The sequence below is a fragment of the Tasmannia lanceolata genome, unplaced genomic scaffold (genome assembly GCF_043159265.1).
Source record: "Tasmannia lanceolata isolate RefF3 unplaced genomic scaffold, GAP_Taslan_0.1 ptg000020l, whole genome shotgun sequence".
Lineage (NCBI taxonomy): Eukaryota > Viridiplantae > Streptophyta > Magnoliopsida > Canellales > Winteraceae > Tasmannia > Tasmannia lanceolata.
In genome coordinates this window covers 2,308,828-2,324,484 of record NW_027518697.1, presented here as the reverse complement: position 1 = coordinate 2,324,484, position 15,657 = coordinate 2,308,828, and the positions used below count along the sequence as shown (strand labels likewise).

Genomic DNA, 15,657 nt, shown 5'->3' with positions numbered 1-15,657 from the left:
CTTATTTTTGGCCCCTTCCCAAGATCCCCTCACTCACGGCCCTCTCAAATCTCTCCCTCTTAAATTTTCTTTATCATGGTTGCTAAGCATACCCTAACTAAATGGATAATTCTATTCAAATAGCAAACCTAGGAAAGATGGTACACACAAACAAATATAACCCATATATTGGAATGAATAACAAAACCAAGTAAATTCAAGTGACAAATGGAAAAGAACCACAAAATGATATTATATAGTTCCATCATAGGAATTTAAAGCCAATGTCTGAATGGGTATGAACTCCATCAACTACTATATAATAATGCCTTCAATACAACACCAAGAAAGAAGATAGGAGAGAGAAGAAGGGGGGAGGGGAGAAGAAGAGAAAAGGAGTAGCAAAATAAAAGAAATGTCTCTCATAGGAGACTGACAATGAAAGCTGAAGAAAAGAAAGGGAAAGGCAAAGGAGGGGAGCTGAAGCTCCAAAAAAGTTTGTAAGGAAAAACTCAAAAGCCCGAACCAATACCCTTTGCATGGTGGTGAAATCTGTTCATTGCTCCATGTCCTCAACTAAACACCACGTTACAAAGAGCGTCTAAGGTGCGATCTTGAGTACTATCCTTTTCCAATATCTATGCCGCCTTCTTTTACTGCCAGCAACAAGGTAAAAATATTACTTCGCAGTCATCCAAAGATGGAAAAATAAGTACAAAGTGTAAGATGCTGAAAAAGAAAAAGGTTTCAGGGTTGCCAAACATGCCCCTACTATAAAATGGTCCTGGCCCTTCAAAATTACCCATGAAATAATCTCTGAAACCTAATCCATTTCTCATGAATTGCAAGACTCACGTTTGAAACAACCTAAAACCTTGATACTAATCCCCAGACATCTCATTTTCCAGAACCTGAACTTTCCTTTTATCTTATACCCTAATATCCCAACCCTAAAACCTAAACCTAATGACGCATTAAAAACATTATGAAATCCCGAGCCATGAAGTACTGTTGGACCATAAACCCTACACAATATAAATCTAGTTTAAACCCATGAAGATTCCTCATTCCTACGTTCATTTACCTTACAACCTTCCTCAAACTCAAGAACAAAACTCTAGGTCCTACAACCTCATAAGAAGTAAACTAGAATTTTGAGTTCATTATTCCATAATGAACTCATTTGCGTAGGACCTAATCTCTAGGTCCTAAGCAAATTTTTTGTCTAAAATTTGCCATTTCAAAAAATTATTCCATAATGAACTCAAAAATCTTGAACCCAAAATAAACATATAACTAACATTAACTTATCTGTAAGGCCTCCTGGTTCATGCATTGCCGCTTATAACTGCGGCTTTGATCTTCTCAACGATGCAAGTTAGAAGACTATTAACTGTAGCAATCGCTTCCTGGGAAAGGTTCGTTGATGGAGCGGAATCCACTAAGATCTGGAATGAAGCAGTCAGGAGAGATCCACCAGTTCCAATCTCAGTAATTCCTTCTCCGGGATTCGGTGGGCCATCGGGAAGTATGGCGAACCCAGATGGCAAAAATGCCATGTAATCTGGATCGCCGCCATTGAGAACCTCGTTCACCGTATCAGTGTCAACAGGGGCATATGCTACAAAGCAACCCCAAGAGTCAATGCAACTCTCTTGTAATATCAGCATGTTGCTCTGGCCTGAATTTGCACGCTACAATTATCAGACAAAATTCAACTGGGTTAGTGTTGAAGTATAAATGATTAAATGACACCAACTCTAACGGCTTAAGCTTTTGGAGCTACTGCCTTGCGGCAGGTCCTGAGTTCGAAACCCAAAAACTCCTTGATATTAAAAATCCATGTGTACGGCCAACCCAAAAGAGAGGCCACACGTGAGGGGAGTGTTGAAGTATAAATGATTAAATAACAGTCTTGATTTAAGGAATGCAATTACAGGAACTTACATTTACTCGCAAAAGAGAGACGTAGTTGCCAGAATCGTGACCATTTGCTATGTGAGTCATTTCTTGAACAACGCCCCCATTTGAAATAATGTCCCACTGCAATTGAGTCCACAATGTAAGGAATAATGAGAAAGCAATTTTCTTCTAGAACATGAATTTTTAGATACTAAATTTTATTTATTTATTTGGAAAATGGCATCTTTCATTGATCATCAAAGTTTTCTTCAACCTTTTGACTTTTTTCCCCTTCAAAAACTCTTCTAGGGAAAAATTCTAATTAAGCTCTTAATCAGCATTCTCAAATCTTGATGATGATGTGAAGAAAAGGGACTGTTTCATCTCAGTCCTTCACAAAACAGTGGAAGGCTGATTTATGGACGACGCACTTAAAGTTGTGATGGATTAGAAACAATCGCTGAAAAATAATGCATGTATGGTAAAAATGAATCAAGATTAAGTATTTAAAGTATTCATTATGTAGTAGGAATTGATTATATATCTTTATTTAACATGTGAATTATAATTAAAATTCTTCCTCTTAGTAAAAAAAGAATGTGAGAAGGACATAGAATAGGTATGGTTTTGCAATCTAATGGGTGTTACAACTGAAATTTTGAACATTATGGGTTGTACTTTATTCGCAACATAAATATGACTATGTTTCTGAACTTTGTAATCTAATGGGTAGAGGGCATTTTGGGAATCAATGCTACAAACAGCGTGGCGAATTTTGCAACATAACTTGAAACACTGAAATTAATCTAAAGGGGTGGATAAATTTGTGTCGATGTTAAACAGAAGAAAATTTAAAATTTCAAGGGTGGTAGACAATTTGAGCATAAATGGTTTATTCAGTTACCATTCAAAGGGAAAAAAATGGTTTATTCAGTTGAGTGAAAATTTGTACCCAAGGGTTTTGTGGTGGTGGTGGTGGTGTGTGTGTGTGGGGGGGGGTGGTCTACTTCGGGAAAATATTTTGGCAATGCTACATATATATTTTTTGCAAATTTTCAGTCCAATTACATCTATGGAATAAAATCAATATTCACTTAAATAGTCTAAGATTGTTACGGTAGTTGGCATTGTTTCGAATAATGCCATGTTGTCATTGAGGGAAGCAGACGTCATTGCTAACAAATAATTCAGATTATATGTACTATAGCTACTATTAACAGCTTAAGTAGGCAATCAAGTTGGTTTACCTATATCTCCAAATCCCAATAGCCATTAAAGTTTTGCATTGAAGGAAATTTAGGCTCTTGCAACAGATTAATGAATGTAAAGGAGCAAAGGACTATAGTACAACTACCTCCTTGCGAGAGTTTTCATCCCGGAGGAATTGGAAAACTCTCTTTGGTGGTACTGGGATCCAAATGGATGTTACAGCATTTAGAGCTACACCAGCAGACCTTCCAGGATCATTTATGATCTTTCTGCTCATAACCCTCACATCTTCCGAACCACGCACAGATAAATCATTCCATTGTTGAGCTATTGAAGCATTAACACCCGCACAAAAACTTATCACCATTCTCTCAGCAAGCTTCAATACGCCCTTCCTCCCATCTTGTCTTGCTATCACTGTACAATACCATAAAAACTAAACAGTGACTATAGTAACAAAACAAATTAAATGGATATCAGATTATATATGAACATAAAATTAATGTTTAGGTAAAGAACTCTCAGGATTTAGTGAAACAAATATTTTGAGGCTTTATATATAAAATGGACGTTTACCGCCAACATCTCCGACAGGAATATTACAGGCCATAACACTTGCAAGGCGCTCGCACTGCCGGTCTAGAGTGGCAAGCCATCGTTTTGCACCAAATGCAAAACCTGAGGTAACTAGCAGTTTGTAGATATTGTCAATGGCCATTTCATTGTCGATCTCAACATGCTCAACCCATGTAACCTAGTGAATATATAAGAAGCATTACAATTAATCGCCAAAATATTGTTAACTACAAGTGTTAGTTGTGTTTAGTTACCATATGTTTAATGTCATTTATTTACCTTTGAATAACCATCTGGCATTTGTTGGATTAAACAACCTGATGGCCTTCTTTGACAATTGAACACAGGGCTAGGGGGTAAAGTGTCCAACGAGACATCGACAACTGCCCAAATTCCATCAGAAAGCTGTTTACAGTACCTAATAAAGTAGCTCTCCCTCATTGGCACCAACGGTGAAGGCACATGGAATTCTGCTGACATCTGAAAAATCATAAGATAAACCATGTCCTTAAGAAGTCCACACAAATTATAGTTCGGATGAAATAGGCTACTTTTCTCCCTGTTGGTTGGATACTAGAATAAATAATCAGCGATTTGGCTGTGTTAAAACTATCAATTAATGCACAAGAAAGTTGGGGTCTAATTGTATGCCACCAAAATGGGTTCTTATTTGAAAATTAAATCTATATCATATCTAACACTAAAATGGGACATTAAGAAATATTTGGAAGCCATTAACTATGCCATTTCTAAATCTATAAAATTACATTTGTATCATATCTAATTTTAAAATGGGACATTAAGGCCTATTTGGAAGCCATTAACTATGTCATTTCTAAATCTAGTATAACCATTATTTGCAAATTATCATATCTAACTTCAAAACCATGTGTGTGTGTGTGCGCGCGTGTGCGCCTATTGATTAACTACAATATATTTTTGAGGAATCAAAGAGAAGTCAATCCTCTATACAAAGAAAAATGATAAGAGGAGGAGAATACCACTTGAACGGCTCCATTGTAGCTTCCTGCTGCTCCTGTTGAGAGGACTTGCAGTGTTACAGCTTTCGAAACAATGGCGGAAAATACAGTCGACCAATGGTTCTGGCAATTATATCAAAGAGAAATAAACAATTCTCAAATAATTATTACTCCAAAAACATAAAGATAAACAATTGCTTTCAAAATGTTAACTTGAAATTATGTTCACCTACCGCATCCATTAGGATCTCAATCAGGCTGGTGTGATTCATGAAAACTAAGGTAGTATCACGAGAAGCTTCGGATTTCAGCCCAATGTGTCTCTGTCCAAATCCCCTAGGAAACATCCTCACATACTCATCTAGCCTTAGAGTTTCAGTTGACTCATCATCACCCGGTATCCATAAAGGTTCCCCAAAGTGAGCCATTCTAATGAACTCTTCCATGGCTGCAACCACAACTTCGATAACCATTGGCTTCTCTATCTGAAACTGTCCAGAGATAGACCTTGGCAGAACTCTAGCACCATTCATTGCACGCCCCATTTCTGGTTGAGCCCCGAAGCGAAAAGGAACTGAATGAGGGAGATGTGGGTATGGAACCATAGGCTTTCCCATGTACTCCGCTGCAATCTCTGACATCCTATTGATCTGTCGAACAAAAGGAAACTGTTGAAGCAGTATAAATGATTAAATAACACCAACTCACTCCAACAGCTTAAGCTTTTGGAGTAATTGGTTGTTTCACATGGTATCAGACTGCTTGCCTCACGAAAGGTCCTAGGTTCAAAACCCAGCAATTCTTTGACGTTTAAAATCCATGTTTCTTGTAACACCTGGCCCCCCCACACGCACTTTTGTAGAAAATTTTCTCGTATTATTTATGGTGGGTGACATTATTAGATATAGGGTATATGAGTTTAAAGCAAGAGAATTTGAATTGTGATGGGTGTCATTATAAAAAACGGCTAGGGACAATTCAAGCACTTTCAATTTCCAAAAAGGGCTATGTGCTGTAATTTTTACCCAATCAAGTAAGAGAATGAGAGGGGTATTTGGGACTTTTGTTAACACTTAATGATTTTCCAAAACGTCAACGATAAGTGATTGTTAACAAATGAGAGGAAAAATAGAATGGCAACTTGGAAGTGAATGGGCGAAAGAGAAGATAAGGTATTATTGTTGAATATGAATCATATCTTACCGCTGAAGTAGATTGAAATTTTGATTGTTATTCCGGCGAACAGTGATGCTGATAGACTGGCACACATACCTGCCTTAAGGGTGTACTTGGGTGAGCAATGGATTATTGACCATTGCGCGCTGTGTGTGGAGGCGGGAGAGAGAGTGGACCACTTACTTCTGCACTGCAAAACAGACATGTTTGGGGAAAGTGGGTTTGGAATATTGTGGGTGTTCCCTTCCAAGCTGTCGGGGCTTTTGAATAGCTGGTCATTTAATCCTTGGTGGAAGCAAGCTAAGATCTTACATGAGGTTTCCCTGTTGACCACTATTTGGGTGCTACAAAAGGAGATAAATGTTAGGGTGTTTAAAGGCTTAGTAAAGACACCCCTATACCTCTTCATTAAGGTGATCGCCTCGACCATCTCTTGGGATAGGGCCCTACCCAGCATATTATCTATGGCGAGGATGGTATGAGATATGAACAACTAGCGAGTAGAGGCCGGTATCTACATAGGCATGGGAGCCTCCTAGTCGGGGTAAACTTCGACGTGTCAAGTTTAGGGAGCCCTGGTCCAGCTGGGGTAGGTGGACTTTTGCGATGTCATGATGGAACAATGATATGGGTATTTTCCGGCCTCATTGGGATTGCAGATTCCAATGAGGCGGAGATTAGAGAGTTTATCAAGGGATTAGGACGATTGATCCTAGCATGATGGATCAAGTTACAGTAGAGGGAGACTCTCTGAACGTGATAAAATGGGTTAAGGGCGGTCTTTTCTATCCTTAGAGGTTTGCGCAGTGGATTGAAGACATCTCAAATCGGGTGGTTGGATCCTCGATCCCTTTCCATCACCTAAGGCAGTCGACTAATAGTGAGGCCGATAGACTAGCCAGGGAGGGAGTATCAAGGGCAGTTTTGGAAACTTTTGATTTCCTACCTCCTTAATAGTTGTTGGTATTGTATTGTTTGCATTTATTCTTTCGTGATTGTTGTGTTCTTGATCATCTCTATCTCAGGGGTGCTCCCCGGGTTTTCTTTTACTCTTTGAATATAATTCTTCGCCATTAAAAAAGAAGGGCGGTCTTGGAAACCTTTGATTTCCTCCTCTGTGAAAGGTTTTTCCCTTGTGTTTGATCTTTTCTCCCTTTGTTTCTATTTTGTATCTGATCACCTCGATAGCAGGGGTTCTCCCCATGTTCTTTTCTCTATTAATTTAATTCTTTGCCATCTCTCTCTCTCTCTCTCTCTCTCTCTCTCTCTCTCACACACACACACACACAAAAGAGAAAAATAGCTAGTGAAGGAAACTCATTTCACGAATCACTCAAAAATTTAAAACAGTAAAATGAATGATACCCATTTAACCAATCACTCAAAAAGTACCAAAGCTAGTATCAATCACTAAACCCAATAACAGCCTTAAAAAATCTTTGACGAGGAAGCTTACCGTTGGACTGAGCGCTACATGGCGTAGATGGATGTTACATGCACAAATGGGTCCCACCTAGTAGAATAACTTCATTTATATTGTGTCCTAATTTCTCTCTAGTTGTTTATTATGGATAGAAGTATTAGAGATAAGAGCTATCTAGATTGGTCTGTTAAGATTTATTTATTAGGAGTTTTAGATGGAGTGGTAACTGTGCTTTCTATTTATAAATAGCGTAGTGGTAACTGTTCCTTCCCTCAAAGTGGATTAAGAGGTTGATCTTCCCTCTAAGGAGATCAAAACCGTTGCGAACCGATACCGTTCGGCGACCTTAGAATCACCGATGACAATATCATCCCCAACAAATTCGGTTCGTAACAATGGACCACCCAAGATAGGACCCACCACTAATTCTAATTTAGGAACCTTCACACGTTTACGTACCTCCTCTCTTAGGCGAGCATTCCCAAGCCTCAGATGTTGCTCATTCAACGACATCTCGCAGAGCGAGCTGGGGCCCCCACAGTTGGGACACGAGTTGTTGATGAAAGTTTCCTTGTAACTCATGTTCTCCATCCTTAGTTGTTCATTTTCTGCTCTTAAATATGAGTTCTCGTGGCGCTCATATTTAGTCTGTGAGCGAGGTTTGAAAAGAATAGCTGAAGTTAGTAAAACAAGGTAAGCATAGATTACCTTAAATGACTAAGACTGAAATAATATTTACCAGATTTTTCTCATAAACTAAAGATCTCAAATTCAAAGTAACATACTATTTTATACTATAAAAAGCTGTCAACCCATGCATATACATTTTACCTTCACTTGGGTCCGCTTGTTCTGGAACCAGAATTTGACTTGCAAAGGCTCTAACCCTAGCTGAAGACCCAATTCTTTCCTTTGCTTGTCATCTGGATGTGGGAAATCCTTGAAAAACCTGAACAACATAATAAAACATTAAACCCTAAGAATCAAGAGGTATTTATAGAAGTAAATTTGCATCCACAACATATATCGGATCATTGGGAATCCATATTTTTTCACCCTTTCAGCTAGTTATTTGTCTTTAGGGTTAGTTCGAAGAATTTGGATCGCATGAGATCCTCTGTGTCTCCCCCTTTCCCTTAGATATGGTCTCTAGGGATAGGGGTGGCGCATTGTGCTCTTGATTAATGTAATATCTTTTTTATATTAATACATAGGTAAGGGTCCTGCATAACCCCAGCTTATCTCTAAAAAAAAGAAGTAATAGAAGTAAATTTAGATGGGTTTTTTCATATTGATTAGATATATTTGTTTTTCATGCTTACTCTTCCATCACTTGAATTTGCTCTTGAGTGTGACGATTGTATCGCTTCATTTGTTGTGGCTGATTGAGATCTTGAGCTTCTCCGGATGCGTCATCGGGGTTGTTGCTTTCCGATAGCGAATCTTCGTCTCTTATCCTTTTCCTTTCGCTTTCAGATGGTTGGTTCACCTCGATAAGGAATTGTTCACCGTTCATCCTGTTTGACTGAAACATACCTACGATCCTTAAGATTCATAAGCCATGGTATGTATAATCTATCTATAGAATTCATGTTAACTACTAGATGGAAAAGGATAACCCAAGTTGGGGAAAATGATTTTTTTTTTTTAAAAGAAAAAGAAAAGGAAAAACAATGAGAATAGAGGACCCGGCCAACAAGTTAACTACTCAGTTAAAGAGAATAAGCCAAGTTGGGCAAAATGAAAAAGAAAAAAAAAATAGAAAAACAATTTCTTAAACAGAAAAAAGAAAGAAAATATGAAAGAAGGCTGATCAGTAAAAAGGGGAAAAAAGAAAATAACTCTCTCTCTCTCTCTCTCAATAACTATCCCTCTCAAAAAGAAAAAAAAGAAGGTTATAATCATGGAAAGAAGAAAATAACTCTCTCTCTCTCTCTCTCAATAAAAAGAAGAAAAATAAGAAGATGATCAGAAAAGAAGAAAATAACTCTCTCTCAATAACTTTCCCTCTCCCAATCTCTCTATATAACTCTCCCTCTCTCTCTCTCTCTCTGCCAGAGAATACTTTCAGCCTTTCTCGAATTTCGAGATAGATTTTTCTCTTAATAAATGGCTTTAGTTGACAAATAAAGGCCATCCCATTATCAAACCTCTTACCAAAACAAAAATACAACAGAAAAAAAAGAAAAGAAAAAGATAACTATCAGCAGAAGAAGATGATCAAGCTAAAGAAGAGCCATGGGCATGCAAAAACAAATATCTGCATATTTTCTTATTAAATTAGATTTTATTTTCCCTTTTCCTGTTTTTTTGTTTAGATTCTCTGTTGACGACTATTTACAAGTAATAAAAAGTCAGAAAGACTACTTTCAAAACTAGGTCAGAAAGCTTTTTCACCCTCAACGTGCCAACAAACAACAAGAGAAAGAAAGAAAGACAAAAGTAAAATAATAAAAAAAAAAACTAGCAGGAGTTGACGAGAAAAGCACCTGAAAAAAGCTAAAACAAAAGCAAAATCAAAATAAATCCACAAGGATCTAAGAGTATAATTTCTCTCTTTTTCTCCTTCCTACTTCTCTCTCAGATCTGTTATTGGGGCTGTTGAAGAGCTTGATGGAGAGGGTTTTTTCAGGGTGGTGGGAGAGTGAAGATTAAGTTAAAAAGCCATGAAAAAAGTAGGGTGGTGAAGGTATATATGGTAAAGAGGGGAGAAAGGGAAAGAAAATGAAAGGTTGTAAAGAGCAAAATGAGGAAGGAGAAAGACGAACAAGGGGAGAAGGAGTAATTGCAGAGAAAAGAGAGAGGGGTGGACTCGCATTTATAGAGAAAAAATGGAAGCAAGGGTGAGAGAAAATAGACGGAAACTTTGGAGTGAACGATGGGCCCACAGTCTATTTTTAAAAGATGCCCAATACTATGTTTATAAAGCAAATTTTACAAACTGAGCTGTAGCATCATTGAACTGTTACCACTGAAGATAAGAACAAGCAGAGCCAAATAAGGAAAACTGGTATGATATCTTTGAAAATATTCTTCCCACGTTTCACAAAAGAAAATCCATAACATCCACCAAAAGCACTCTCGAGCAACAGAAAGAAACAAGAGAAAACTCAATTCATCATATCAAAACCCTAAAATTTTAAAATCAGTAAAAGAAAATAAAATAAATCAAAAGAACCCAACATTGGTACATAGAAATACAAGCGTTAAAAAAAAAAAAAAAAACTCGAGAGAGTGAGAGAGAGAGAGAGAGAGATTCGTTTCCCCAAATTAGGACTTTTACATGAGTGTACATTTGGTGTCCTATTCAACAGAGCCACATACACTCCCCCCCCTGAAATCTCTCAATAAATGACCCTTCAGACCACGCGGGCCCCGCTTTTTTATGCTTTTTGTTCACTATTCTGCTCCATCCACACCCCCTTATTTCTTGCCTAAAATATCGCTTATTCCCAAATCAACTGTTTGGCCCATATTCCAGCCCAAGCAAGTCGGATACGCTATCCTCCATCCCTTCCCGACAAACCCTATTTCTAATGACATTTTTATGTCTTAATACTCTTCATTGTTTTCTCTAATCCTTTCTAACAAAATAATAAAGAGTGATTCTTCAAGTCAGATAATTGACCTTTTAATAAATCAAAGTATAATTAATAGTGTTTAATAAAAAGATAATGCAGTTCACTCACCAGCCCAATTAATCTCCATCGTTGATTTGGTGGGACCTGGCCCAAAATGTCATGGAAATTTGATGATCTTAGCCGTCCAAGTGATGGCCTTCGTTCAAAGGAATGGTAAAGAAAAATGATAGCCATGGCAATTGAATCAGAGTAAACACTTTCTCTCGCAAACCATTCTATCGCGAACCATGATAGCAATATCCTGGAGGAATTATTAAACAACCCATCTTTCAATTAAAACTTTTCTAAGTCATCTCGCGAGAAATAAAATAATAATAATACGGTTAAATAAAAAGCCATTGATATTCGCACTACCATGTCCGACCCACTCTGCGGTGCCTACCCCTTCGAGATGCTGAATGCATCTACACAGAGAGAGGGAGAATCCACATATACTCAACTCAACCCAACTAAGCCTATGTCCCAAACTAGTTGGGGAGGAAGAATCCACATATATAGCTCAGAAATCTTTTCTCCCTTTCCGATGTGGGATCTTACGAGTTAAGTTCGCCCCATTATCAAAACATGGTAGTGCAAATGTCAATAGCCTAGACACAACAACATACTTAATAAAGGAAAGATCACTAAGAATACCAAATATGGCTAAAATTGCAAATATAGTGTTTTTTTCAAAACATGGTGGCGAGAAATTGTCGATATTATGATATGATTATTGAAATTTGCACATGATCAAGGGATTTTGCATAAGTATTACGATGTCTAGCCCTATTTTATTCTTCTGGTTAGGCATAGTACTATATTGATTGTATTAATCGATGATGCAGGATTAAAATGTCTAACCCTAATTTCTCTGTTCCAACAGATCATTTCTTCCTTCATCTATCATCTCCAAGGAAATATGACGATATGTATTGGACCATATTTGCCAAATCTCCAAAAAATTTCACCCGAAGATAATGGTAGATCTCCAAAGCATCCGCTTTCGATTCCACAGCAATGAATATATTAATTATATATTAATCTACTACAAACAAGGTAGGAATCCATCGGTGAAAGAGTACCATTCGTATGATCTCATCTCAGCCAATGATGGAAAGAATATTGCGTAATCTAGGAGCTTGGCTGAAGACGTGGGCGATCTTAAACCCCGAAAATCATCTTTTAAGGTGATTGAGTACAAATGGTATGCAAGAAATAAAATTTTGCCTGGTACAAATATCACATTCACATGAAAAATAGATTAGTTTGATCCAAATACAAGGAAAAACTAACAAAAATCTAATAAATCAAAACTATAAATATGTTAAAATTAAACTAGATATTAAAATGGTGAACAAGCAAACCGCTGAATTGTAAACACCAGCACAGGATGCTATGGTTACAGAGCTTGAAGGTGCTAACAAGAGACTACATCATGTAACCTAGCATCAGCATCCCTTATATAGGGAAAATTAGAGTTTCCCAAACCCTTTTTAAGATAAAATTTATTAATAAGATAAGAAAAGATGAATACACTGAGTGGTGACAGAGAGCTTTTGACAGAGCTCTTGACACCTGCCATTTTCCAGTGGGAATCACAATTTTTAAACGTAAAATACCCTTATTAGAAAATTAACCAGTCATCGTATAAAAGGTAATTGTATTCATGGAAATATTTTTTTACAATGTTGAGTATAATTACTTAAAAGTGAAAAAAAAGCCACCCAGCTATAGAGAGAATATTTAGGGACTTCATAAGAGCAAGATGCAAATTGAAAAAACAGATACCACCCAGTAGCTTGGGAAGACGTCTGCACGCCAAAGTCGGAAGGGACTGGGATCCGAAGGCTAATTGATATCAATAAAGCCACCCAGCTAAAGCTCTTTTGGCACATAATCCTTGTATTTTGTTTTTCTCATAGTGGAAGATTGTGTTTCTCGCCCGTGGATGTAGACTTGGCCGAACCACGTAAAATCTTGGTGTTCATCTTGTGACTTGGCTTACTATTTTACTTTTCGGTTTGATTTGTGCACGATCGGATCATTTTACCCAGTGGATTTTCTCAACAATAGGGATTCACAATGGAATGATTAGATTCAAAAGAAATATCAAGGGGCAAAATATATATAGCTCATCAAAAAGCCCTCCAAACCCTCTAGGGGCCTTCAGAAGCATCCTCCATGAAAGAGTGTGGCCAAGAACATTATCTGTTACTTAATTGGAGACGAAAAAGACAACGACTTTTGGAAGTAGCTAGTCGTGGCACTCAGACCTCCCCAATTGAACAAGTAAACAGATATACAACTGAAAATGACATCTCTCAGATCAACAACGTATATCAGTTAGTAGAGGGTGGAAAATGGGATTCTCTTTTAGAGAAACCATCAATACCAAATGTTAAACCACTCATCGCCAAAGCGGTCGTGATGCAAGCCTCTCCTAGGCTTCTTGGACTAAGGATCAGGAGAGTGACAGACACACACTCAAATGCTCAAGAATTCGGATTCAAGAAAAACAGATTTGCGCAAGTTCGGTAAAATGAGCGTATCTCCCTCGATATAGGTCGGAATGACTTGATTCAAAAGCCAAAATTTTAAGGACTCAAAGATCTACAACTTTGCTGACAAAAGTTTGCTCCGAAAAATACTAGAAAGGGCTTGCAATGGTGATGGAAGTGGATGAATGCGAATGGACAGGTTTCTGGAAATAGAGCGAGGCAAAATAGAGAAAGATAGGTAACATCCTTTCCAACTTACAAGACTAACTGTGTCATTTGAAGCTAAGGGACAAGCCCACTAAAAGGAATATATATTGAGAGTGCTACTTCACTTGGTTGCCCATTCACACCAAAACAAGATGAAGAGAGGTACTAGAACGGGAGGAAACCGAAAAGAGGAAGCTTAAAGCTCAGTACCGATGAATCATTTGTTGTTGAAGGTTCAATAATTGGGGGCCTATCAGGGATGATAAGGGTCACATAAGCTTCATGTTTTCCCTAAACGTTTCTATAGGAGAGATATACACATTGGAAATTCACGCAAACTAACAAGGGTTATATCTAGCAAAAAGGAAAGAGATCAATGAAATATGGATCGAGTTGGACTCGCAGATCGCTGTAAATGTTATAAATGAAACTCTTAGCTGCCCATGGCATCTAAGACTGATGCTTGCAAAGATTAAAAAAACTCTCCTCTCATTCAAGTCCTAGCGAATTATGTTAGAGTGTATGCCCTAAAAGCCACTGCAACTTGTATTGAACCTTTAATTAATAAATGAATATGTTGATTGTTTCATGAAATCTTTTGGGTAAATTTTAGAGTGTGTGAGATGCTTCTTGACATATGTTTATCCTAAGGTAGCATCGTAGGATAGGCCTTGCACTGAATGGAATGGGTGCAATGATTGGATCACGCACTGAACAGATCACTTAATGGGATGACCTGTGGACAAGGATTTGAAAGGTTGTTCCGTCTGACAGGACCTTTTTGACCTCCTTTGACGAATTCTCCGTCAAGATCATCAGAGAGGATAGTTGAGGGACCGGAGCGCCACCACTCGGATCGTCATAATTCATCGGAGTTCGCCAGAATTGCATCAAAGCAGGTTCCAAATTATTTTCTATTCTAATTTCCTAGCATTGTTTAGCTTAAAATTAGGGAAAAGTTTAGGGAATTAGGGTTTCCCACCCTAATTCTCAAGGCTTTTCCTCAATTTTAGTAGATCTAAGTTGGGATTTCTATATTTTTACTTAATTTTAAATTTCTAGTGAGAACCAATGCTGGATCTTGAGAATTGTTGATGATTTTTTCATAATTCCCAAAGATCTCCAATAGAATTCATTGCAAATTGAAATTTCCAAGAGATACAGTAAGTTAATCAATAGTAACTAGGTTTAATAACCCCTAACATCACTATCTGTAGTTGGATCTCAGAAATCTCAGAGAATTATGAAGAATTCTCAAGAAACTTGAAATGTAAGAATTTGGATTAGAATTTATGAATTTCATTCGTAAGAATTTGAGTTTCCCATGAATTTTAAATGTAAATTTGGATGGAATATTCATACGATCGTACGTTTTTAGGACTAATTGTATGTTTTCAAAATGTGCAGATAGATCCATATTTATACGATCGTACGAATTTTCCAGAGAATGTGATTTTCAAAATTTCCAGAATTAAACTTGAGATTTCTTGACTTTTCAACTGAGATTTCTAAAAATAGGGAGATTTGATTCGTAAGACCGGGATCCCCTGGGCATGGATGGTGCTTGATACCTTCCATCCATGTAACCTAGAAAGACGTAGTGCTTTGGTTTTATCTAAGCCTTAGTTCAGAGTTAATTAAGTGTGATATGCCCATTCCTAGGTGGCGACTCTCAAATCCTTATCAGGCATGATTCTAATAAGGGCTTTGGATTGATTCTTGTAAAGTTTTCTAAAGAATTTAGGACTTTCAAGTTATTTTCAAAGGATTTTAAAAATTACAACACAACAGACCAAATCTGTGGGGTTCTAGGAGCTAAACGCTATTATGTATAAATAATAGTAAAACTAAGACAAAATTATCAATAGTTCTTAGTTATAGAAGTAATAACTATTGTATTAATGCGTGAGTTGTGAACAAGGAACTATAATTCCAACTAGGTATAAATAAAAGTCAAACAACTCTCAATAGACAAAGTCAAATGCAATGTAATTTTAGATTTATTGTATTAATACGCTGATTTATCAAATGATAGAGGTACTATAATGAAACATTACTTATAAAAGGATTAGACAGATTGGACACTT

The 15,657-nt window shown here is 37.3% G+C and overlaps 1 protein-coding gene across 2 annotated transcripts; it reads right to left on the bottom strand.

The window, feature by feature from the left end:
* Positions 1-253: 253 nt before the first annotated feature.
* LOC143854487 (homeobox-leucine zipper protein ROC2-like) lies at positions 254-8,779 on the bottom strand. Of its 2 annotated transcripts, none has more exons than XM_077364487.1 (11): positions 8,568-8,779; positions 8,077-8,194; positions 7,705-7,893; positions 4,880-5,296; positions 4,668-4,769; positions 3,946-4,146; positions 3,667-3,844; positions 3,236-3,507; positions 1,927-2,022; positions 1,281-1,673; positions 254-635 (listed from the first exon to the last, which is right to left on the bottom strand). In XM_077364487.1, exons 1-10 carry the CDS (start codon positions 8,777-8,779, stop codon positions 1,308-1,310), a joined length of 2,151 nt encoding a protein of 716 aa, XP_077220602.1. In that variant the 3' UTR covers positions 254-635; positions 1,281-1,307. The 2 variants fall into 2 exon arrangements, with proteins under 2 accessions (XP_077220602.1, XP_077220603.1); XM_077364488.1 differs by having other exon boundaries at positions 1,287-1,673.
* Positions 8,780-15,657: the final 6,878 nt, after the last annotated feature.

Coding starts and splice junctions, on each gene's coding strand:
- LOC143854487 (XM_077364487.1), bottom strand. CDS start 8,779: ATGTTTCAGTCAAACAGGATGAACGGTGAACAATTCCTTATCGAGGTG. Junction 5,297..7,704: donor ATGCTCGCCTAAGAGAGGAG/GTACGTAAACGT, acceptor TTTGTTCGACAG/ATCAATAGGATGTCAGAGAT. Junction 4,770..4,879: donor TTGAGATCCTAATGGATGCG/GTAGGTGAACAT, acceptor TATAATTGCCAG/AACCATTGGTCGACTGTATT.